The following is a 25,101-nucleotide window of genomic DNA, read 5'->3' as shown; positions in this document are numbered from 1 at the left end:
CTTTTGCCTTTAGTTATAGGAGTCTCCCAAGTTCCACTCCACAAGGCAAATGTAATAAATCAAGATCAGAAAAACACGTGTGGGTGTGTATATCCAAAGAACCACAAATAGGCTGAGTTGTTACTATATCACCTGCTCTATATAACACTACAGGGGATGAAAGGGAAATTAACGTCCCATTTTGTGATAACTGGAGTTAATTGATCATGGTACCTGCCGCCTTTGTAAATAGGGAAATCTCATTCTTTCTTCTTCCCGCCCCTGTTTTTCCTCTGTTGTCATCCCTATACCAAGAGTGAATGGGAAACAAGGGAAAAAAGTAAGACCACGTACAGCCGTTACTTCTATGGTGCCATTGATTCACAAGGAAACTTCTGATATGTAAGAATATATCATGTATAATTGTGCATCACAAAACACTCCTGCTTATAAAAGTAGTATAATTGTTCAAGGAGCCACTTTCTGTTAGTGAAAGGCCCATAATGGCAAGCTTATGGAGAACCTGGATTCAATGGTTTGTTAGCTCAAGTGGACACACCCTAGGCCATAAATGCCTCTTTTGGATACAGTTAACTGAAGAAGCAGCAAAGCTCCAGCCTCCCCTGGGAGAAGTCCTGTAATAGACACAATTGCCCAAGCTGTCTGCTCAACACAGACCAGCAGGTAAGCCTCAAGTCTAATGGTAACACATGAAAGAAGAGCATATTTTGGTAAGGAATGGATTCCACACTTCTCTATTGTAAGCAGAACACCCAAACAGCAAATCTCAATGATTGCCACAGAAATACAATTTAACATTTGCAGCCTAAAAACCCTATAGAGTGATGTAAACCAGGATTCTTTAGATTTAGCTTAGTGGAGCAGGGAGGAATGGAAGTCAGGGAGGTGGGGGTCCCAGACGGCTTCTCTTCCTTCTGTCCCCTTCCTCAAAGCCCAAAGAAGAAAGGCAATGAGACGCAAAGGCAGACTGCTTCTGTTTGCTCAGCTGAGAAATGGAGGAAACAAGTCCCTGTTGAAACCATTAATCTGCTAAAGCTTTCAACAGCACTAAAATTCATCGGCAAGTGATGAGCTGTGCCTTGTTGACGAGTTACAGTGCAAGTTGAAGCATGAAAAGAATCTGAATGCACAACCAATCAATAGACAGACGATGGCAAAGTTTTCACAAAACACCCATTTGCAGAAGATACCAGCCTTACAGATGATAAAACATAAGCCTTTCTCAACCAACAAATTCATTCTCCCCCAGAACCCAAAAGACAATGTTATTCTCTAGAGTTTACAGATAGTTATATGTATTGTATACACACCCACAGTTAAATGCTTTCAATATAAAAAGTCACAGGCCCCTCCCCTGCATAAACTTCCAGTTTTCATCTGAACCTCAGACAAACATGTCTGGACCTTTTCAACGCATTGAATAGATTCTCCTCAAGAAAAGCAGTAAAATAACTAAGCAAGTAAACAACAACAGCAACACAGGAAGGGCTGTTTAGCCAGCTGTCCCCACTCTGCCACATATACACTCTTAGGGGTCCTAATGATTCTCAATAGACAGGGTCCTCATCTTTGAAAATGAGAGACAGAGAGACAGAGACAGACAGACAGAGACAGAGAGAGGGGATACTCCTAATCCCTCAAATCAGCTACACATAGCCTCAAATAATTTAGTTCAGGCACAAATCCACTCCCTTTGTCTGAGAGGCAAAGTCTAAGTCCCAACTCAGTGGACAAGACAGCTTCCTCTCATACTTAGCTGCCCTTGGGTACCCAAGTCAGTTGGACTCAGGACCTGGGGGGAAGGGAGGAAGGCATTCCACCTTCCTATCTCTTCGAAACTCCCTCAGGCCTTCAACACTTGAGCCACTCACACCAACCAGGGAGGACAGCATTTTCAGCTCCCAAGCAATAAGCAAGCCAGACTTTAGATTCCTGTTTTCTGATGTTCACAGACATGCATAGCTTACCTAGATAAGACAGTGCTCTGATTACCACATGTTCCTTTCCAGGAAACAAACTTAAAAAAAAAAAAACCTTTTGCAAGTACAATCTTCCTTTAAAAGAAAAAAAAAAAGGGAAACGGGGGAAGAGAGAGGGATCGCTGTTCTAAGCCCTTCCAGATTCTCCCCAGAGCTTGCAAAACCTTCCAGTGTGCAAAGGCATTTGCCCACGACACCCTGGGAGAGCAGCAGCTCCGGGTCTCCCCAGCCTCCCCCAGCCCCCAGCCGGAACAATGCAGCAACATACATTTACCAACACCTGCTGGAACCCATTAATATGCACGGGGACGTATGGACCCCCTCCCTCCCCGGCCCTCCACACTGGGCAGGCTTTCATCTCCCCCATCACCGTCCAGCGGGAACTCATTTCGCTGCCCCCTCCCCCTCCCGCCGCCCCCCCTCCCCACGGTCCCCATTCAGCCCGGCCCCGGGCTCCGAAAGCCCAGGCTGACGAGCACACTTTGGAATGCACTTCATTAAAATTGAGCCGCCCGTTTCCAACCTGCAATGCGGAGGAGGCGATGCAGAGCGCTCGCCACACTTCCTCCAGCAACCCCTTCAAAAGCCCCATTGTTCGCCCGGCATCTGCTCGGGAGCCCGGCCTCTCCCCACCCACTGACCCCCGGCTCTCCACCCATTTATTTATTTATTTATGGAGGCCTCCCCTCCCCCCCCACCCCGCCTGGCCCCACGGGGGCCTGCCCCGGTGAATTAGAATGCAGCCGCCGCCATCTGGCCCTCCCGAGCTGGCCCGGTCCCTCCCCGCCCCTCCTCCCCGGTCCACACACCACACTCAGCATCTTCACCTCCATGCTCGTTCCCACAGCCCGAGCGCACACCCCGGGTGGCGGCAGCGGCCACCTCCGCCTCGGCCCGCCCGAGACCCCCTCCCTCCCCGTGGCTTCCTCCAGCGGTGCGGCGTTCGAATCCAGAGGTGGGCAGGGGGCGGGGGGGGGGGGGAGATCATGGGCCACTTGTACTTGCCTGCAAACCCCAGCCAATCGCCAAGATTAATCCTTCTCTTTGTGCGCCTGAGAGCCTCCCAGCACGCCGGTCCTCGCTCTGCAGCCGCTGTAGAGAGGCGGGGGTGGGGGAGTGGGATCCGAACCCCTTCCCGAGGCGAGCTGGGGGACTGCTCTTGCCACCTGACCGCAGAGAGGTTTATGGAGGGCAGAGGCGCTGGCAGGAGGGGGCAGCTGATGGTGCTGGAAGGGAGAGAAGATGCCCCAGCTTGCGCCTTTTATATTACTGGCGACATTTCTAACACATGACAACAATTTCCATCTGTATTTAAGCTGGGAGTGTGAAAAAAGAGCATTACATCACAGAGCCCGGGTTCCTAGAGGCTGCCGGATATCTAGGCCAGGGGGGATTAGGGCTGCACCTGCGGAGGGGCGGGGACATGGCCAACCCCCCCACTTCCAGCCCCTCGGGCAGGCATGCCAGTCTCCCATCACCCTCCGGGTCCTGGGGAGCTCCTTGGCCAAAGAAAGGCGGGAAATCAGTGAACCCATTTACAAAAGTGCTGAAGGCTTAACTAGGAAGGATGGTGCTTAGGTAGTCCAGGTCAGGTAAGTGGGTGGGTGACTCTGGAGCCTTCCGAGACCTCTCTGGTAGGGCTGAAATCTGTCCTCCTGCTTCTTTTCCAACTTTGCAAGAAATGCCAGAGAAATAACTAGGTTTGAAATCATTGCTTTCTTGGAGTTCAAGACAGTGGAGGGACTCAGAATGTGAATTTGAATTCAAGAAACTTAAAAACTAAGGGAAACTTGACTCAAACTTCTAGCTTTGGAGGGCAAGTTTCTCTGTTAGCAAATGGTCAGTCATTGGCCATTGTAGACACTACTTTAGAGCAGGACGCAGATGGACCATAGGCTGTCAAAGGAAGGACTATACACACTGCCTACATTCCCACAGCCCAGGTGGTCTAGAGTCACCTATACGCATCACCCAAGTCTTACTTCCTAAAACTTGAAAAGGAGGGATGAGAAATGTTTTTAGATGTACAAGAGACTGAAACTTGCAATCCTAGCTACTTAACAGGCTGAAATCAAAGTGAGGATCATAGTTCAAAGCCAGCCTGAACTGGCTGGGAAGTCCTAGAGACTCTTATCTCCAGTTAACTACCAACCAGCCAGAAGTGGAGCTGTGGATCAAGTGATAAAGCACCAGCCTTGAGTGGAAAAAGCCAAGCGAGAGCATGAGGCCCTGAGTATCAGCACACACACACACACACACACACATGCACGAACACACACACACGTGTGTGCACGCATGCACAGGGGGAGGAGCGGGAGAGAAAGGAAAAAAGGAAGAAGTGTGACAAAGTAGAAAAGGACTCTAGAGAGGATATAGGACATGGGTACTATAGAAGCTACACTGCAGATAGAAGGCCAGATTCCAGGTGACTGCAGAGTAGTTTGAAGGATAGAGGAAGGAGAGCAGGAGGCCAGTTAGATATCTTCCAATGCACCATCACCAGGATATGGCAGCAGGTGAGAAAACAGAATTTGGTGCTCCACATTTGTCCCTCAGGAAGCAGTCATTTTGTACATATGCACGAGACCATTCATTCATTCCTAGAGCCATCCAGGCAGTAGAAGGCCTGCATACCTGAGGCTTGTTTCCCTTAAGGTCACATACAATGGTTAAAGAGTCACTAGGTTCCAACCTCATCTCTCTACTTTGAACTTTCACTGGTGGATGAACTCTGTCAGGCATTTTGTAGATACTACCCTCACAAGTGGTCAGTTTTTGTTCTGTGTTTTTACACATGGAGAAAGAGCATCACTCATCTGCAGGCTGTACAAAGAACTTAGTCCATATCATCTGTTCCTACTATCATATTATGTTTATTTCTATAAAAAGTATCTGAGCAAAATGAAAGTACTCACCATCCACGTTGGATGGGATCTACAAGATGGAACAACTCCTTGTACTCTAGTTAGCAAAATGCATACTCCAGGACCCTGGCTATCACTCCACCCATCTGAAAAAGTGATTGAGGGCCAGTGGCTTAGTGGTAGAGTGCTTGCCTAGCATGCATGAAGCCCTGGGTTTGATTCCTCAGTACCACATAAACAGAAAAAGCCAGAAGTGGTACTGTGGCTCAAGTGATAAAGTGAACAAAAGAAGCTCAGCGACAGTGCCCAGGCCCTGAGTTCAAGCCCCAGAACTGGCAAAAGAAAATAAAAAGTGAATGAGATGTTTGGGGAATCAAATGAGCAAGTAGATTCATTTCCTTCATTTTTAATCCCTACTTACTCTGTGGTGGGCACAAAAAGCCTGGAGAGCTGCTTGTCAGGTATGAGCTTGCAGTTTGGCTCTGGGAGAAACAATGAACTGAAGAGAACTGGTTCTTTATCAATCATAGGCATAGCACATGTGAGTGCTGATATCAAACAGGAAAGCAGATGCTATGTAAAACTTTCAAAAGCCTTTATCATGACCTAATGCTGAAAAATGGGATTTATATTTTATTAGTTTTTCCACAAGAAAATGACTGTGCAGTGCAAATTAAATTGTTCTTTTTCAAGGAAAAGGAAAGAGACTACATAGAAGGGAACCAAAAAAAAAAAAAAAGCATTCTCTTTAGGAAAGAAAGAAAGGGACTTTTGATTCAATAAGTATTCAAGGATGTTCAATTGGAGGAGAAAAATAGCCCTCATTTGGTTTGGAAATATTCTTAACAATAACAATTTTAAATCAGAGCTCCAAAGACCAGAGTTTTTAAGGTAGAAGAGAAGTGAAGGGAGAGTCTGTGGAAATGTACTCAGTTTTTATCAGACAATACACACTCAGTCTCAAAACCCAAGGTTCCCTCAGCCTGTGTGGTCTCCAGCACAAGCCAGGAGAGAGCTTTAATTGCACTTCTTTGGAAAGCACACTTGTCACACAAAAAAATTACCAGTAGGTCCTCTTCCTTCATCTGCACCTGGCTTCCAAACTCAGGAACTTAGTTGGGCATGTCTTCGGCCACAGTTCAGTATGGCTGTGAGGTATGGATAGTTCTTTGTTAGCAACATGTAAACAAACTGTAAGAAAAGGCCCATGGATTTCCCTTTGAACATATCCAAATTAATAAATGTTTGGCAATAAGATCAATTAAACATAGAACAGTGATCAGCAGGAAGGCGGTACAGTATACTAGTTATGAGAGCAACTCTGGAACCAGAATGGTTAGAAACCTACAAGAAATGGAGTAAAGAAAGATCCTGCGGGGGGGGGGGGGAGATCCTGCATCATGAGATAGTTATAGGAAGACACAGTGGGTAAATGCAGGGCAAAAATAAGGGCTAGGCACATAGAAAGAGTTCAGGCAGTATCATTATTGGCATTTCAATCAAAGTAACTCTAGTGTAGATCTCTATATGTCTTTCCACAAATATAGAGGTGCACCCTGGTATTGGAAAAAATGGCTCTACAATTATTTCATAATGGAATTGTCCTCTGGATAAAATAATATTCAGCTAACATTATAGGGCACATTTATTGTGGAGAATGTAATAAAAATAGGCATAAAAATAAAATGGGAGGCAAAAAATTAACAATAATAAATAAATAGAATCGTGTGGGTTGCTTGCAAATACCTACACAAAAAGAAATCATAGCCTTAAATGTATTTTAGAGAATGAGAAAATAAGTGAAATATACTTTCTACCGATGAAACTATAAAAATGAAAGCACACCTCTGTGTGTATGTGTACACGTGCATGTGCATGCATGTGCACATGCACATGCACGTGCACTGGTCATGGGGCTTGAGCTTCAAGGCAGGGCACTATCCTTGAGCTTCTTTTGTTCAATGCTAGTACTCTAACACTGAGCAACAGCTCTAGCTTTTTGGTGGTTAATTGGAGATAAAGATTCTCCTTGGACTTTCCTGCCCAGGCTAGCTTTGAACCATGATCCTCAGATTTCAGCCTCCTGAGTATATGGGATTACAGGCATGAGCCACTGCCCTCTGGCTGTAAATGAACTTTTTTATAAAGATAGGAAAATCAATAAGAGAGCTGAAACATTTGGATACCCATATGCAAAAGAACAAAGCTGGCCCTTTATCTCATAAAGACCACCTCAAAATAGATCCTAAACTTAAATCAATAAAAGTCAATTTAAAAAAAAAAACCCAAAAAGTAAAATTATTGGTCTCAGGTTAAGAAATAGATACCAAAAGCACAAAGCAACAAAAATCAATTAGATAATTTAGATACACTAAAAGAGTTCTCTGCTTAAAATGAAAAGACAACCTATAGAATGGGAAGGAATATTTATGAGTTATATATCTTATTAGGCAGAATATAATGCCTACATCTAAATGACAACAAAAAGGCAGCCTATTTGAAAAATAAACAAAGGACTTAAACAGACATTTCTCCAAAGATGATTTGCAAGAGGCAACAAACATATGAACAGGTGCTCAATATTGGTCCATAGGGAAATATCCAACAAAATCACAGTAAGATACCATTTCATAACCACTAAGATTCTATAAACAGAAAGACAACTATTAGTAAGAGGATGAAAAAACTGGAACTCTTATATATGGGAATATAAAATGGCACAACCATCTTGGAAAACACTGTAACAATCCCTCAAGTTAATTACGATATGATACAGTAATTCTTCTTCTATGGATACACCCAAGAGAAATGGAAACAAAAAATGTATACATGAATATTCTTGGCATCATTGTCCATAATTACATGTAATACAACAACTTAAATGTCCATTAACTGGTGTATGAATAAAATGTGACATAACTATGTAAGAGAATATTATTGGGCAATAAAAAGCAATGAAGTAGTGATATACGTTAATTACATGGATGAACCCTGAAAAGGTTACACTAAGTAAATGAAGTCAGATACAAAATGTCTCACAGTATATAATTCTACTTAATGTGAACTGTTGATAATAGGCCATTGTAAAGGAACAGAAAGCAGAGTTGAAGTTACCCAGGACTGTGGGGGCTGGAGGGAAAAGTAATGTGACCATTCATGAGAGCAGGGTTTCTTTCTTGGTGTGACAATAGATTATAAATTAGATTACAATGATATTCTGTAGTCTAAGATGATATTCAATTTTAGACCAAGACAGTCCAACTTCAGTCTAAACTTCCCACATTTCCACTGAAGGACAAAAGCCGAAAGACAATCTAAAAGATAAATGGAAAAATTTCCTTGGACAGGAACTTCACAAAAGAAGACACACAAATTGATGAAAAGCACTTGAGATAGTATCAACCATTCTATAGCAGTAATTTTAAGTCAATAAGACAACAGTGCACATCCACCTGGAAGACAAAATTAAAAAAGAAAAAAAGATGACAATACCCAAGGCTGGCGATGACAAGGAGTAATCCAAACTCCTAAGAGGTACAATGAAAGTACTACTTGCACTTTAGAAACTATTTGGCAATAACTATTATGAATGAACATATGTCCCCATGGTGAGCCAATAATTCTACTCCAAAAATTGAGCACATATGTCCATTTGTATAAAAGTATTCACAGCAGCAGTTAAAAATTGGAGACTATTCAACTGAACAGAAGAATGTATCCTGGTATATCCATACCGTGACAGATTATACATTGGGAAAAAAAGAAATTACTGTTGCATTAAAACAACATGGATGAATTTCATAAGAGTAAAAATAGCACACACAAAAAAAGGTTACAATGAAAGAATACATAAAGTATGTCTCCATCTTCCTTTATCTGAAACTCAAGAATAGGAAACTTTCTCCATAGACAGAGCATCAGAATTGTGGTTCCTTCTGGAACAGAAATGAAGTATTCAACAAGAAGGGACATGAGGGGCTACCTGAACGCTGAATATTCAATATATGGATCTAGGTACCAACTACATGGATGGATGGATGGATGGATGGATGGATGGATGGATGGATGGATGGATGGGTGGATGGGGGATGGATGGATGGATGGATGGATGGATGGAAGATTGATGTTTGAGAAGGCAAGTAAACATTTATTAAGCTACTTACTGAAGATTTCTATAACTTACAGTGTGTATTAGAAAACCTTTATTTATTTTAAAGTAGCTCTTAGAAAAATATTCCATTCATGAGTTAACTGTTCATAAGCACCAAGCTCTCCTGTAAAAATGAGGGAGGGGTAAGAAGTTTGACAGGAAATATACTTATTACCTTACTTATGTAACTGTAACCCCTCTATACATCACCTTGACAATAAAAAATCCTTAAAAAGGAGTAAACAATTCAATGTATATCCTACAAAATTAAGAAAAGTGAAAGGGGTAGGTTGGGAGAGATTGGTGAGAATGTTGAAAGAGATGACACTGATCAAGACACATTGTATTCATAAACTTCTCAGTTAAAAAGCCAGGCCCAAAGAAACATAGGTCCCATGGTTTCCCTTATTTGCAATAACTAGTACAAGTCAAGGACAAGCAGAAAAGGTCAAAAGCTATGAACATAGGTCCATATAGGACGATGTTAAGTGAAATGAACCCCAAGATAGGGACACAACTTGTTTTTTTCTTTCTTGCTATTGTTTTTAATGTATCTAAAATGTACTATGTGATTTTTTTTTTTGGTTTCTCTTGTGTGTTCTTCCCCCAACGGTATAACCCCTGTTTTCACTGTATTTGATGTCAGTGCCCTGCATCCTGTATATACATTTTTCTAATTTGGGGAAGGGAAGGGCAATAACAAAATTCTGAAACAAGGATACAGGATGACCCATTGTAACAATGAGATATTTAAGACACTATGTAGAAAACATACTTTAAAACTTTGGAGGTGGGCGGGGGGGGGAGAGTTGGTGAGGTGGGAAGGGAAGAGATGGTAGGGGAAAAATAGAGGAGGAGGTAACAATGCTTGATAGGATATGTACTCATTACCTTACTCATATAACTGTAACCCCTCTGTGCACTATTTTTACAATAAAAAACATAAAATAAAAAAATAGGAAGTTACAGAATTCCCTCTGTAGGGAATCCCCGACTGATAACAATTTGGCCAAGTACCCAATCCTGACAGAATGGACAAGATAGAATGATTGCCTTTGAACTGAATAGTAAACATAACACTTAAGAAATGTGTATTAAGCACAAACTTCTATCTCCTATGGAAACAACCAGGAAGAGTTCTCAGTCAGCCAGGATCACATAGGTAAGAATTCCATCCATTAGAACTCAGGGAGAATTCCAGTTTACCTGGTGGTTTCACAGCAAGTCTCCTTTTCAAGACACATCATACAACTAAAAATATTAACAACTCAAGAACTTGTTTTTAAAATTCTACTTATGTGGGTCCCCTCTCCTCAAATCACTAATTAAGACTGAAAATGTGTTAAACCATGTAAAGACGAAAACAAGAAACATATATCCAGCACATATCCGCTTAACAAAAACAAAGCACGTAGAAATCACAGCTCCCGTAATCCTGTAAGGTCTGTTGGTAATAATCTTACCCTGTAGGATGGGATGGAGAGATATGGCAAGTTCACTTCTATAGAACAACTCTGATTGGAAATCCAAAGGAATATTCTTCTACAGGTTATCAGCGTGGTGACCTTAGAAAAGATTTCATTTCTAGCATTCCAGCCAGATTTATGAAGGGCCACAAATTTAGACTTTTGATGTTGTCTTCAAACAAAGTTAAATATAGAATATAAAGATATGTTAAAAGGAACTAAATATATTTAAACTTGAGGGTCATTATCAGATTATACTATCGTTGGTGCATTTTGAATTAATGTCTTATGAATAGCATAATTCATATCACAATTGTGCCATATCGTCATGCATCTTTAAGAACATTAGTGAAATGCAAACATTAAAATCACATCCTAACTAATGTTTGTTGTAGCAGTTTTTGTTTTATTTTGTTCTGAAAAGATTCTGGATAGTTAAAAACAGAAATGGTGTCTCAATACTTAAGAGGTTCTGAGGAGCAAGCCCTGTTTACCAAGAGTCTGCGGTAAACAGATTCTTTTCTAAAGAAGAAGTAATAAGCCTAGTGTTGTTCAATGCTGGAGTTCCACGTCCATGGCCACCATGGGTGGTGGATACTTCCCGACTCTCCCTGGGAAAGGTTTCCACTTCTTTTCCACTCTAGTGTTTATTTTACTTCCTTGTCATGCTGGTTGACCAGAGTCAATAATGTGCCTCATATTCCTCCTCGACTATCACTTAATTCTGGGCTCATCTCAGCATGGGATTTGCCACATTTTTATTGTAACTGCCTCTTCTTGGCCTTCCCCACTGCATGTGAACCCTTTGAGAGCAGGACATTTATTAAGCTAGCATATCTAAAAATGTGGAAGTTCCATAGTGTTATCTGTCCGTACAGGCATATCCAGATAAAAAGAGAACAGACAGATAAGGAGGTGATATTTAAATGACTGATGATTCAAAAGTAAAAAAAAAACAATAGTCACTATCAAGTATGATTGGATTTATAGTCTATCTCCATGCTTTAATGAGCTAAATTAAGAATTCCAAATTCTTAGCTGGGTGTCGGTGGCTCACACCTGTAATCCTAGCTACTCAGGAGACTGAGATCTGAGGATCACAGTTCAAAACCAGCATGGGCAAGAAAGTCCATAAGATTCTTATCTCCAATAAACCACTAAAAAACCAGAAGTGGTGCTGTAGCTCAAGTGGTAGAGCGCTCACTTTGAGCTGAAGAGCTGAGGGACAGTGCTCAGGCCCAGAGTTCAAGCCCCACAACTGACAAAAAAGAAAAAAAAATTCTGACTTTTTGTAACTAGATTGGATTAGGCTTCAGATGATTAAGTGTCTAGCAGATAGTATCTGGACTGGGAGAAGGCACCATCTCACTTTATTTAGAAAGCATTTCTGAGACAGGTCTCTCCAGAATAAATGGCAATTGGATTCTACTCACTCACAGGTATGTGTCCAGCTAGGTGTCTGCTATTGGAAATGGGGCACTGCCCACTACCAAGGGTATCAATAAATCCTTACTATCACCTGAGTTATACACTGTGAGGGGTTTGATTCTTTTGTTTTTCCTCTCCAATGCTGTGAATCAGACCCAAGGCCTCAAAGTTACCTAACAAGCACTCTACCGCTTGAGTTATAGCTCAATGCTTTTGTTTTCAAGACAGGGTCTCTCTACCTCTGCTCAGACTGGCCTTGAATTCTTGATCTTCGTGCCTCTGCCTCCTGAGTAGCTGGAGTAACTGTGCACCACCACACCCCATGGTAGCTTTCAAGGGATCTAATTCTAGAAAGTAATCAGAGAAAACAAAATACACCACCACCCAACAAGTAAAGAATATACTTAATTAGTGACTCTTTTTCTTAAAAAAAATTCTTCATAATACAGTATGAAGCACTGATTAAGAATGAAGTGGAACAACACAGTATAGCTCTACCACTTATAAGCTATAGCATTTTGTGTAAGTTACTTAACCTTTCTGTTCCCCAATTTTCTTGAAAGATTAGACTGAAATTTATGAACAACCAGCACTCAATATTTGTGACTATTTTGTTTAGTATATACTGATATTTATCTAGAATCCCATTAACAGATTCTTAGAACCTACTTAAGGTACTTTTTTCTAACTTATTTGCTAAATATATTCACGTAGGAATATATGTAGCTACATATACATGCTCAAAGCAAAGCAAATGTGGTTATTAATGGGAGTTCTAGTATCTGATTTGACTGTGTACATTCCAATCTTAATTCACTACTGTAGGCAAGTCAACCTTACCAGCCTGTTTCTTCATATGGAAATGAAACACTGTAGTTAAAATACTAAAAGTAAAGCTGGCATTCCGTGAATTACAATTTTTTGTTGCTTTGTTTTGCTTTGGTGCCTGTTCTGGAATTAGAACTCCAGGTTCTGGGTGCTGTCCCTGAGTTTTTCATTCAACACTGGCACTCTACCACTTGAGCCACACTTCCACTTCTGGTCTATTGCTGGTTAACTAGAGATAAGAGCCTCATAGACTTTTTCTTCCCCAAGCTGGCTTCTAACCTCAATCCTCAGGTTTTAGCCTCCTGAGTAGCTGGGATGACAGACATAAGCCAAAGGTACCTGGCTGCTTATTGCTTTTTAATTCTCTTCTCTCTTCCTCTCCAGACATGTGACATGCTTTTAGCCAATTCTCATCTCTTGTAGCTACTTGAGAATGAGTTGCATTTGCCTGGCCAGCTACTTCTAACTACTTTAGTGTGTTATTTCCTTAAAAATAAGGATGACTGGTTAATTTGGGGAGCAGACAGAAGGGTGCTAGGGACTGAAACCAGAGCCTTGTATATGCTAAGTATGCTCTACCACAGAGCTACAACCACAGCCCCTCGTAATTGTTTAATTTTAAATACAATTTTTTCATTGATTAGTTGACGTCTATTTCAGTGATGTCGTGGATGAGTCAAACAAGTGACAATGTATAAAAAAGTGACAACAGTCAAGGCAACGATTTTGAACAGCTTATCTTATACCACAGCTAATGCAAGCCAACTGGAGCCCAAGCACCAACACGTTCTTACAGACCTCGGCATCAATGCATATGATGCAAAGAGAAGTCAGAAAATGTATTTGTACTTAATTTGACTAAACTTATTTTCATAAAAGGAGAATTCTTCACACTTATACTACACTGTATTCTCTAGATTTAAATCATTCTTAGGAAACTGAAACATGGTAATATCTTCTTTTAACATAAATAATAGATGGTAAAGATAACTATGAAAATGTGCGTATACCTTCATAAACTGCTGTTAAAATAGCATTATAATTGCAACAAATCTTGAAGACAAATGTCAGCTAAAATTAAAAAGCAGTTAAATAAATTAACATGACTGCCACATAGATATATTAGAATCCTACACCCAGCAAAGGACTAATCCATATACTATTCAGTATATTAATTTTTAGAATGGTCTTTAAGGTGATGTCAGAGAAGAGAAATAATAAACCAAGAGCTTGAATCTGGAGATAGTTAGAACCAGATTTGAACTTGAGTCATATCATTATAAAACTTGGACAGGTCCCTTACCTAAGCTCTCTCTCCACAGTTCAACTGCATCCTTATAACACATAAAACAGAATGGTAATCCTGTGCTTCTTGGAGTTAGAAGACAGTTAAAAGAGACAAACTCATAAATCACTAGTCTAGTGTCTAGTCTAACATGTTTTCATAAGAAGATTTTAAATCACCATCAACTCTAAGTAGACTAAATTCCCAGAGTTTAGCCATTTCTGTACTCGAGAACCACGAAATAAAAAACCAAACCTTGCTTATGTGAATCTATTAACAAATACATATAAATTGAGATGAGTGTTAGGAGCTTTTATGTTTGGAAATTTTTCCCCCCATCTTTCCTCTCCTGTGACTCTATCCACTCAGCAAGTATACAATGACAATTAGGGTTAACAACATATAATAAGAAATACAAAGAAAAAGAACATTGGGAATTAGCTGATGCTGAGACTATGCAGAGAATGTGCTGTTTTAAGCATGCTGTTTATTGCCTAAATCATCCAATTATTAATTTCACTATATTCTTGCCTAGCATCTAGTGTCGAGTCATTATTCAACAAATGTTAGAAAGCCATTGGTAAAACACTTAGCTATTGGAAAAAAATAAAGGTAAGGAAAAGGTAAGGAAAAATTTCTTATGAATAAGGCAGCTAGGGTTTGAGTGTATCCCCCTCAAAATCTGTGTTTTGGAAACTTACCCAAGCAATAGGGTGGAAGTCTGAGCTCCCAACACTATTAGGTCATAGGGCTTGGGACTGGATTAATGGCTTTATGGAGGAATGGGTTCTTCATCCCAAGAAAAGTCTTATTATGGAAGAGTGCTCACCCAGCAATGAAGGCCTCATCAGGCAGAACTTTGACCCTGTACTTCCCAGCTTCCAAGACCATGAGAAATGAATTTATTTTCTTTATAAATTACCTCATCGGTAGTGTTCCTAGGATAGCAACACAGAACTAAAACTAAAGGCCTAAGGGGAACTTGAGAAGACTAAGAATGCTGGCTTTGAATATCCTGTCAGAAAAAGGATAGGCAAGGAGCAGGTAAGCTAAGAAAAGAATCTGTGAGATGTAAGGCTTGTTGTTGGGTATTTATTATATACTTCTCCTGAGCATCAGTCATGACAATGAAAAAGCAGAGGCCTGAAAACCTGACACCTGAGCATACCAACAAAACATTTCAGTGGGAGAGGTTGCTATTGTCTCTGGTGCTCAAGACTGAAATGTCTACGTCAACCAAGTAACAAAGGTGGTGAGTGAGTATGTCAATGAATGCTAATTAGACCTCTGTTCTGTGTGTGTGTGTGTGTGCATGCCCGTGCACACACGAGGGGGGGGCACAAATACTGGGGCTTGAACTCAAAGACTAGATGTTGCCCTTTAGCTTTTTCTCTCTGGGCTGGTACTCTACCACTTCTGAATTTTTGGTAGTTAACTAGACATGAGTCCCCTGGAACTTCCTGTGTGGGCTGGCTTTGAACTGCAATCCTGAGGCCTCAGCCTCCTTAGTAGCTGGGATTTCAGGTCTGAGGCACCCGCACTAGGCTCCTGAAAGAACTCTAGGCCGTAGCCTGAGGGTGATGTGATTTTCTGTTACTCAGGGCATTTTGCTAAAAGAAGCCATCTGCTAGGACAAAATGGCCATAAAATGCAATAATTTAAAATATGACTTGGGGACCTAGCAGGTGGAGTTAGAAAGATAACTTCCTAAGTGCATGATGTGAGGCCTTACTAGACTTTAGTTCCTTCACTGGAATATCAGACTAATCATATACTTCCAAACACTGTTAAGAGGACTAAAGGAAATAACATAAGTGGAATGATTACCAGATTTCCTGACACACTGGGAACACCCACCAAACACTCCTTGTGACTCTTTTTATTACTAATATTTTAAATTATAAAGCACTGGCCCTCGGTGCTGCTCAATCTTCGAGATCTCTTCTCCCTCCTGTGCAACGCCAGTAACCCCTGCCATTTACATCATCTGTTCTGTCTGCTCACACAGAGCTAACAAAATGATACCTAGAGGATGCTCAGACTTCATTGGTACAGTGATAGATGACAGCTACCTATCTCGGGTAGAATTTCAAATATCAGAGTAGACCTTGAAGCTTAACTTAAATCAAGTCTAGATCATCTCAAAGGGGAAAGACTAATAAAATACATCTGATGAGCAAAAGCAATGAGAAGGAAAGACAGACAGTAGAGCATCAACAGAACTACTGATTGGAATCAGAAATCCCTCATAACCAATGGCATGCAACTCTCAAAAGCAATATGTCACTTTTATTACTGACAAAAGGTACACAGTGGATCTTTGTTAATGACAAGCATTGTACCAGATCACACCAAAAGGAAACAACAAACCAATTCATCCTAGGGAAGATCTTCACAACAGAGCTCACAGCAAGGTCCCATGGTGAGTTTGTGCTTCTCTGGGGCAGACAGAGCCCCAGCAAGAAAGAATTATCCCTGTTAGAAATAGCGATGAATGGCCCTTCATCTAGCTCACTGATGTGAAAATCCTCTACTTGCAAGAAGTAAATACGGATTCCATGATGCTGGCTTCAGTGAACAAACGACAAAGAACTTTACAATGTCCCTCACCACCTTCCGATATCCTGTATCACGTGGACGAAACTTCCCAGACTTTAAATCACATCTAAACAAAATGTATTTTCTTTCTAATCCCGTAATTTTTTAAATTGGCACGGAACTCCTTGCCTGCACTATTATGTGTGTCTTCACACTGTAGAACCATTATTATTGTGATGGGTCAAACTTCCTTTGGTTAGACAACAACCACCATAACAATACTATGAAAGTTTCCAGGGTCCTTCATCTGGTCAGTCCTATGGGTGTTTGAGGAAATATCTAGCTTATGAATTACAGCCAGAACTGTTCCACTACTGTCAAACCCAACATTAACACAGAAAACACATTCTAGGAGATGACTACTTTCCATCATCAGGATCTTTATTCTGGTGTCTTGCTGATAAAAATGTCGAGTTTAGCTCTAACTGTTAAAGACCACAGTAGAACAAGCTGACTTCAGACAAGCAGCACTGGAAACAGCTAGCTCAAGAGAAAATGGGCTCAAATAGCCCCACAGGTAATGTATGGTCCCATTCACAATAATAAACCATGGCAAATGTTAGCAGAGGCTACGCTGACAGTTTGAATACAGTGTCTCCATCAATAAAGACCAGGATCACCTACGTTTGCCACATCAAATTTAAATGGTCTTATAGATCAAACACATTTAATACATCCATAAACTCCTCTAAGTCAGTGATCAATACCTCTCAGTCCAGTTACAATGGCTTCAGTATCAAGGAGAGCCTTGATTGAGTATTAAGCCAAGAAACAACCGGGCCTTATCTCTTCCTCTTTTGGATGACCTTGGTCTGAAGAGCAACATGAACCCCCTATTACAGCAGAGCCCCAAAGCGGGAGGGAAGGAGGGACAGTGCTCAGCATTCCAGACAGCCAGCTTTGCAGAATGAGCTGGATCTTGCTCTGACAGCAGCAGTAGAGCAAATGACAAGCCCTGTCAGGTAACCCATTTTTCTCCCTGGGGGAGGGACACCATTCCAAAGCAACAATCTCTGATGTTGTCACATCCACCAGGGCAGGAAATCATAAAGCAGGAAGGCTATCATCACAGGAGATGTAGTGATACTGAGACCATAATTATGATGATCTGTGAGTGGGTACTCAGGCTCTGGGCTCACAGAAACCTTGAGGTATCTCCTCTGAGCTTGGATTACCCAGCAAGTAATCCAGAAGTCCCATTGATAATCTGTGAGTGGCTTGGGGCTCAAACCTTTGAGTTGCTCTTTTATTCTGAAAGTCTATGCAAAAGCAACTCCGGTTGCTCTCAAAAGCTACATAACCACTAAGTGCTGATGGCTGAAGCCTGTAATATTAAATAGGAGGATGAACTCAGAGAATCGCAGTTCAAAGCCAGTCTGAACATGAATATCCATGAGACTCTTTTTTTCCTCTCATTGTTTTAGGTTCAAGACCAGGATTTGAACATGGTGTCTTTTACTCAATGCCACTCATCCAAACCCAAAGAGTCAATTATTTCTTTTCATTATTTCCTTCAATTTTTTTTTTTCATGAGACTCTTATCTCCAATTAAGCACCAAAAATCTAGAAGTGGAACAGTGGCTCAAGTGATAGTGTGCCAGCCTAAGGGTCAGTATCTAGGTCCTGAGTTCAAGCACACACACACACACACACGTGCTATGTAACTCATATAAAACAAAAAAAAATCAAGTATTTTTCCCATTACTTCATTTGTTCACTCATTCAACAAACATTTATCCTTAATGCACCAAGACAGGATCACACTAGTCACTGAGAGAGAGTGAACACCTGGCTCACCTAAAGTTCCTTCTAGTATGACACGTGCACTGCAGACATGGACACACTTGAAGGCTGCTGACTTTGGGAGTTGTGAGGAGGGCAGGGATTACTATATGGCGGAAGTGACATTCAGGCTAAACCTTAAAAGCCTGAGAAGCAGTCAAATAGAAAGTAGAAAAGCCAGGCACTCATGGCTCACACAGGAGGTGACTCAGGAGGCTGAGATCTAAGGATTGTGGTTCAAAGCCAGCTGGGACAGGAAAGTCTGTGAAACTCTTATCTCAAACTAACCACCAGAAAAGCAGAAGTGGAGCTGTGGTTCAAAGCACTTGCCTTGAGCGAAAAAGCTCAGTGGCCAGACCCTGAGTTCAAGGCCCACAACCAACCCACCAAAAAGAAAGTAAAGAAATTAGAGGGAACCAGATAGCCAGTCACAAAATGGCAGAGGAGAGCTGAAGCCGATTGAAGCACAGATGGAGAGGTTGGGAACGTGAATAGCACTGGAGGTGAGAGAGATGAAAACAGTAATCAGATGATTCTCAAGAATGATAGAAATGAGGATGTTCATAGGTATTTCACATCCATTTAATCAAAGGGGGTTTCCTCAGACATAAAAAGAGAACCAACAGAAGAAGAGATAAATTTAGATGTCCTAAGATAACTACACAATGTTTTTTTTTAATGTGAGTAATCATTATTAAAATTGCAATTACATTACAAATGTAATTGTTTGTTTATGTTTTTTTGAGACATGGTCTTGCTATATAGACTCATGATACAGAGCAGGCTGGTCTCAACTTTGCGTACCTCCTTCCTCTGCCTCTCAAGTATGGGAATTATAAATGTGCGCCACCACATTTGGTTATAAATACTTATTATTAAGTAAGGAACCTTATGTCACTCCCCAAAACATTATACTCCATCATTTGTAGCTAAAACCATAAATTCAGCAGTCAGAAATATTTTTCTTCTTTTGCTTCCACTACCAATGGTTTAGTCCTATATGACTCTGAGGTATTATTCATTACAGCCAATATTGGGAGGTAGAGATTTAAGCAGGACCCTGCTATGCTGCTGTAGGGACAGTACTGACCTCCTCTCTGAACCTCTGTTTTCTCTAATGATACCCACCTCACAGGGCTATTGTGTGTACACAGAGAAGCAGTGTTCCAGCTAGTATTATTGTTTCTATTTTCTTGAGGAGTCCGTGGGCTTCTGAGGGGTTATGTAGCCTGCATAAGCCACAGGGGCCTCAGATTTCACACTCCGATAGTGATCCATTCCATGCCTGCCTTCCTTTTCTGCCCCTCCTTTTATTTTTTCATCAGTAAATATAATTAAATTTCTACTAAAATGACCTTTGGCACACTGTAGAAACAATAAAAGTTCTTGAATCAGGGGAAACTCAGAAGGAAGTAGAGACGACTAATTCTAACAAAAATAGCACTGGATGAACTTATTAAATAGATGCTACCATAAAGCTGGTAAAGAATAAAAAATAACAACAGATAATGGGTAAGATGTGAGCAATGTGGCATTTAGAAGTGGTATAATCTGGAGCCTAATAGCTCCTTTATCTTGTCCTCTGTAAAAACAGGGTGGCAAGCACCTATATTGTCTCAGTCAAAGTATAAGGGTAAAACTCAACTCTAAATAGTGTGGTCCACCAAGATCACATTCTGACCACAGTGAAACAATCTGTGAATGGAAAAGGAACTTTATTCTTTCTAACAACCCATAAGCTTCCTAAAAGTACAGGGAAGGCAGACTTACCTTCCATACTCCCTCCCCCTCCCCATCATCAGCAAGTAATGGTCATCTCTTTTCAAAGTCCTGAAAGGTCTGAGCGTCATTGGCAAAAGGTTGTCAAGTACCAAGTGCATGAACTTGGCTCCCTATGGTCCAGTTACGACATTGGGCTCAGACATGCATTAACACAATGCATGTAGTGAGCTTTGATTTGAGGTCATGTGACATCAGCATAAACACAAACATAACCAAAGAGATCCAGACCTACAATAGAGCCCCAGGTCACCCTGCTCGACCTGTGTTAACAGGCATGCCAGTTCCAGAAAGAGACCTCCTCTCAATTTCCATCTTACTTCATGAAGCAAATACATAATGGATTCTTACTTGTCTATTATTTCAGTAGGGAAACTATTTCTGCTTTCCAAATTCCTGACTTAGTGGTTTCATAAAACAGAAAATATCAATACCAAGCATTGGCTACAAGCAAAGGCAAACATGATTTGCTCCACTGTTTTTAAAAGATGGAGGTCATTTTGGTAAACTTCAAATCAAGCCATCCAGCTCACAGTCAGGTCCAATAAATCAGTGGGGAAAAAAAATAAATGGGAAAGCTTGCCAAAATGTAACCATAGTAACACCACAGATGCGTCAAGAAATGGTGTGTTCATTTGCTTCATCCTCATTTCTTAAATTGGAATCTAAGCAAGGGGGGGAAAAATCACCCAGGGAACAATCATGAGTCTGCAATCATGGAGTTCTGCACAATTACATCCAACCTGTGGCACAGATGACAACCTCAGAAAGCAGCCATGGGAGGGATGTGGGAACAGACCAGTTCGGCTACTTCATGTCCCTGAGACTGTCATTTCATCTGTAAAATGGGTGTTAAAGATCCCCACCTTCAGAGGGACTGCATGAGTGAAATATGATAGGCAGGAAGTAAGGGCAGGGCAATGCCAGACTCTCAGAGCCCAAGACTGGCTCCCTACAGCCTCTTCCTCATCAAAATGGAATGGTAGCCCCTACTCCACTCATGATTAGGACCAGGACTTATTATTGATCTAAATTATGCAGAGCTATGATGCAGATATTCGTGGAATTAGCTGAGCCCCCACATCAGACTCCAGGCTTACCCTCCAAGTCCTTGCAAGTCTATGCAATGCCTTAGATTAGTCCCATTTGTTATTTTACAGTCTTATTGGGCAATAGCACTCTAGTACATCACTTTAATAAAGAACTTTTAAGGAAAAGCATTTACCAAAAACAAAACACAGAGATAAGCAGAGTAGACTGAAGCATTAAAATATTTTTTGGGTGGATTTAAAAAGTGTGATTCTAAACCAACCAAAAAAAAAAAACTTTCAAATTTTGAGGGACAAAGTAACAGAGAAGAGGAAAACTGTAAGTACTAAAAGCAGACTCAACCTTTCCCCTATATTGTGAATAAAATTGAACCACCTCCATATCTCTCCAGAGTCAAATCTTATAATTAGGAACAAGTGTGGCAGAGCGTAGGACTATTGTACTACCAACAAGCTGTCAATGCACCTATCCATCCTTAGACATAGACAGACACACAGCTGCCTGCCTGCCATCTCTTCACCAGAAACTTTGGTTTTGGAGATCTTTGGCTTTGTATCTTACTTTACATCTTGTGATTTATCTAATGAGTATTGGAACGGGGGATTAGTTTGTGGAAACCATTTAAATTATTTTGACCTGTGAATTTGTTAATTTAGTTAAAGGGAGGAGAAGCATGGTACGGAGGACACAGTGTCCTGTGTGAGAGCCGCTGGGGACACAGTGATTTCCATATAGGCCATTCTGAGAACCTGCAGCCCAGCACCTGGGTTTGTGAACATCTCTGAACACTTACACCATGACAATGCTTTCCAACTCCTGGTTCTATCTCATGTACCCTCACAACACTCTGATAAAACTACTACTGCTACTTTCCCACTCATTTGAAAAGGCAATGTTACAAAGGAGAGATAATTTGCTCATCTTGCAATCCAGTAAGTAGCAGAATTGAAGTGAAATTCAAGTGTACCGAGACACTATGCTGTCTGTCCAGTTGTACATGATGATTGCCTGCCTCATAACATCATGAAGTGTTCCAGAACCAGCTGCTGAGCTCTTCTTCTCCCCTCCATGTACTGTTAAACACTAGCTACTTACAAGGCACAGCGTGGCGGTAAAGGTTATCCCTTATGGTCTGTTGGAGCTCATGATCTGGGGACCCCTTCTGGAAGCGCTGATTAAGGAAGTGGCGCAGGTCCTTGGTGAGCTTCCCTCCTGTGGGAAAGACATAACAGAGAACAGGTCAACAGGGCTTCCCCAAGGAGTAGGCTGAGAACCATGTGCAAGAAAGCCACGTGCAACAATTCTGGTCCAACCCCTCTGTCACTAGGAGGATGGGCTTTGGTTTCCCTTTGGAGGGAAAAAACAAGCAAGAAAGGAATAAAATACATCAGCACCAAAGCAGTGCTGTAGGCCTTGGCTCACACAATATGGAGAACACTACAATAACTTAATCTAGGCTACTGCCTAGATTAATGTCTGGGTAATCCAGACATTACAGACACTATTAGTGAGAGAGAAAAGATGGAAATCTCATGGATGCCAGTCCAGCAGTAACTGTCAACTCACAGAATTGCTGAGAGCTTTCCTAAAAGGCAGAGAACATCCTATGTGCAGGCCATTTAATGCCCTGACAATATTTGGTACAGACACGTGCTCCTGTGATACCCATAACCACCTGCCTGTACTGGTCATTTTGTATGGCCCACAAATGATGTAATAAATATGCAAATGGCACAGCATAAAATCATGTTCCCACCCCCATCTACAATTGTATTAGTAACATTTTGCTCAGATCTCCAGCAGTTTACTACAGACTTTTTCTAAAAGCAAATAAACTTGAGAGAGAGAGAGAGAGAGAGAGAGAGAGAAAGACTGACTTATAAGCAACCGGAAGAGACTAGTTCAGTAGAGCTCAGTCCTCCACTAAAGAATCATTCTGATATTCAAAGCTCTAATTTCTGAATGATTTTATTAGTGGAGGAAGGAAATATGTGGAAGAGTTTACTATGTCTGATTCCTCCCTCATTTTCCGAAGGTATTAGCCTGACTCAGTGGCTTCAAGTCTATAACACTAGTTACTTGAAGGTAAATATCAGAGAATTGCATGTGGCTTGAGGCCAGGCCAGGAATTAAGAGTTCAAGAGTCTCTATCCTAACCATGGCATGCCCCATGGGCATGGCAGACATGGGCATGGTGCCACACACCTGTCATTCCCAGCAACATAGGGAAGTCCAAGAAGAACGACTGTAGCAAGACTCTACATCAAAGTGGGAAAGGGGGCTGGAAGCATGGCTCAAGAAGTAGAGAGCCTCCTTAGCAAGCATGAGGCCCTGAGTTCAAGCCCCAGTGCTGTCCAAGAAAAAATAAACTGAAATGCATGAAAACTGCATGCATTAATTCTATTATGGGTCACCATACAATGTTTAGATTCATGTATACACTGTGCAATGTTTAAGTCAGGTTAAATATGTTTATCTCCTCAACCATTTATAATCTGGTTATGGGAACAACATTGAAAATCCTGTCTTCTAGCTTTTCAAGATGTACAGTACATTATTATCTCTAGTCAGCACATGAGTTTTCTTGCTCTTGGCTAACTACTTTCCACCCCCTTTCCAGCCTGCCACCCCAGCCTGTGATAACCACATTCTTTTCCCTCAACTACCATGAGATCTATTTTTGTAGATTCCACATAGGAACAAGATCATATGGTGCCTGTGGTGTGTCCTTGTGTGTGTGTGTGTGTGTGTGTGTGTGTGTGTGTGTGTGTGCATGCACGTGCGCATGTGTATATGTAAAAGACATTTAGAAAAGAGTGTTGAAAGGAATTTCAGTAGTAAGAGCATAGGTTGAGCACATATGATGCTCTCAAGAAAGGAGAAAGAGAACAGGGAGGGAAAGGAAAGAAGGAAGAACATGTATTAGAAGCAATTATGAGAAAACTTAGACAGCTATTCCCTTTAGGGAGAAAAACTCAGGCCCAGGAGGTAAAGATGACTGCAATCTCTACTTCATAGTTCATGTTGATCTATCCAGCTCCTTGTTTTCCACTGCCTTTCAAGCACTAAGTACCTAGTGTTTTTTAAAATTATTTATTGTTGTAGCTTTAGCTCCAGTTGTCTAAGTAGGTCTATGTGTTTATTCTTTTGAAATCCTCAGTATTTAACAGAACAAAAGAAAAGCTTAAAGAATACTACCTTGTTACCAAAAAATGTGTCTTAGAAAAGAGATTTTTGTTTTCAAAAACTATAATCACAAATTACAGTCTACAGGATCACTAGAAGGCTTATGGACCAACCCAGGTAGCATTCACTCCTAATGGAAAAAGAGGCTTCAACGATAGCAAAAAGGAACGAGACTAAGATTGTGCTTTTGTTTTTAGACAACATAAACCATTATGGAGTATTTTTATCCTTAGAGAAACAATGTAGCTCTCACCCTAATAGTAGGAACCACAAACCTCATGTCATTAGATGGTAACTCCCCCCTAGGTAAAAAGAGTAAATCAGGAAAGGGATGGTAAGGTCTAGCAAACATGAGGCCCTGAGTTCAAACTCTACTGATGTCAAAAATAATTTACATAATTGGGAGTTTTTCAAAGGCAAGAAGACAGGGCATGGCTGAGTAGGTCACACCTGTAATCCCAGGTATGTGGAAAGAAGAGATGAGAGGGTTGAGTTTTGAAAGATCAGCCCAGGCAAAACTTACTAATACGCTGACTCAGAAAATATGCGGGTGAGCCATGCCTATAATCTCAGCAGAGGCAAAAGTAAGAGGATCAGTTTTAGAATCATTTGCGGTACTGTCAAAAGAAAGGCGGGGGAGGGGGAGGGGGAGCCTGAGGGCCCAGAAAGGAATCCTTTGAGGAACTGTTCAATATAGCCTTTCCTG

The 25,101-nt window shown here is 41.2% G+C and overlaps 1 protein-coding gene across 4 annotated transcripts in view; it reads right to left on the bottom strand.

The window, feature by feature from the left end:
- The window catches only part of Magi1 (membrane associated guanylate kinase, WW and PDZ domain containing 1), a 549,538-nt gene that overhangs the window by 205,774 nt on the left and 318,663 nt on the right, over positions 1 to 25,101 (bottom strand). For all 4 annotated transcript variants that reach the window (XM_013010552.1, XM_013010554.1, XM_013010553.1 and 1 more), the window contains exon 2: positions 22,305 to 22,421. In XM_013010552.1, coding sequence (XP_012866006.1) covers positions 22,305 to 22,421 — 117 coding nt within the window. The remainder of the gene's footprint in view (positions 1 to 22,304; positions 22,422 to 25,101) is intronic.

Source organism: Dipodomys ordii, unplaced genomic scaffold, assembly GCF_000151885.1.
Source record: "Dipodomys ordii isolate 6190 unplaced genomic scaffold, Dord_2.0 Scaffold12, whole genome shotgun sequence".
In the NCBI taxonomy this organism is placed as follows: domain Eukaryota; kingdom Metazoa; phylum Chordata; class Mammalia; order Rodentia; family Heteromyidae; genus Dipodomys; species Dipodomys ordii.
Note: the sequence above shows the minus strand (reverse complement) of the source record. Positions and strands in the feature narration are given on the sequence as shown.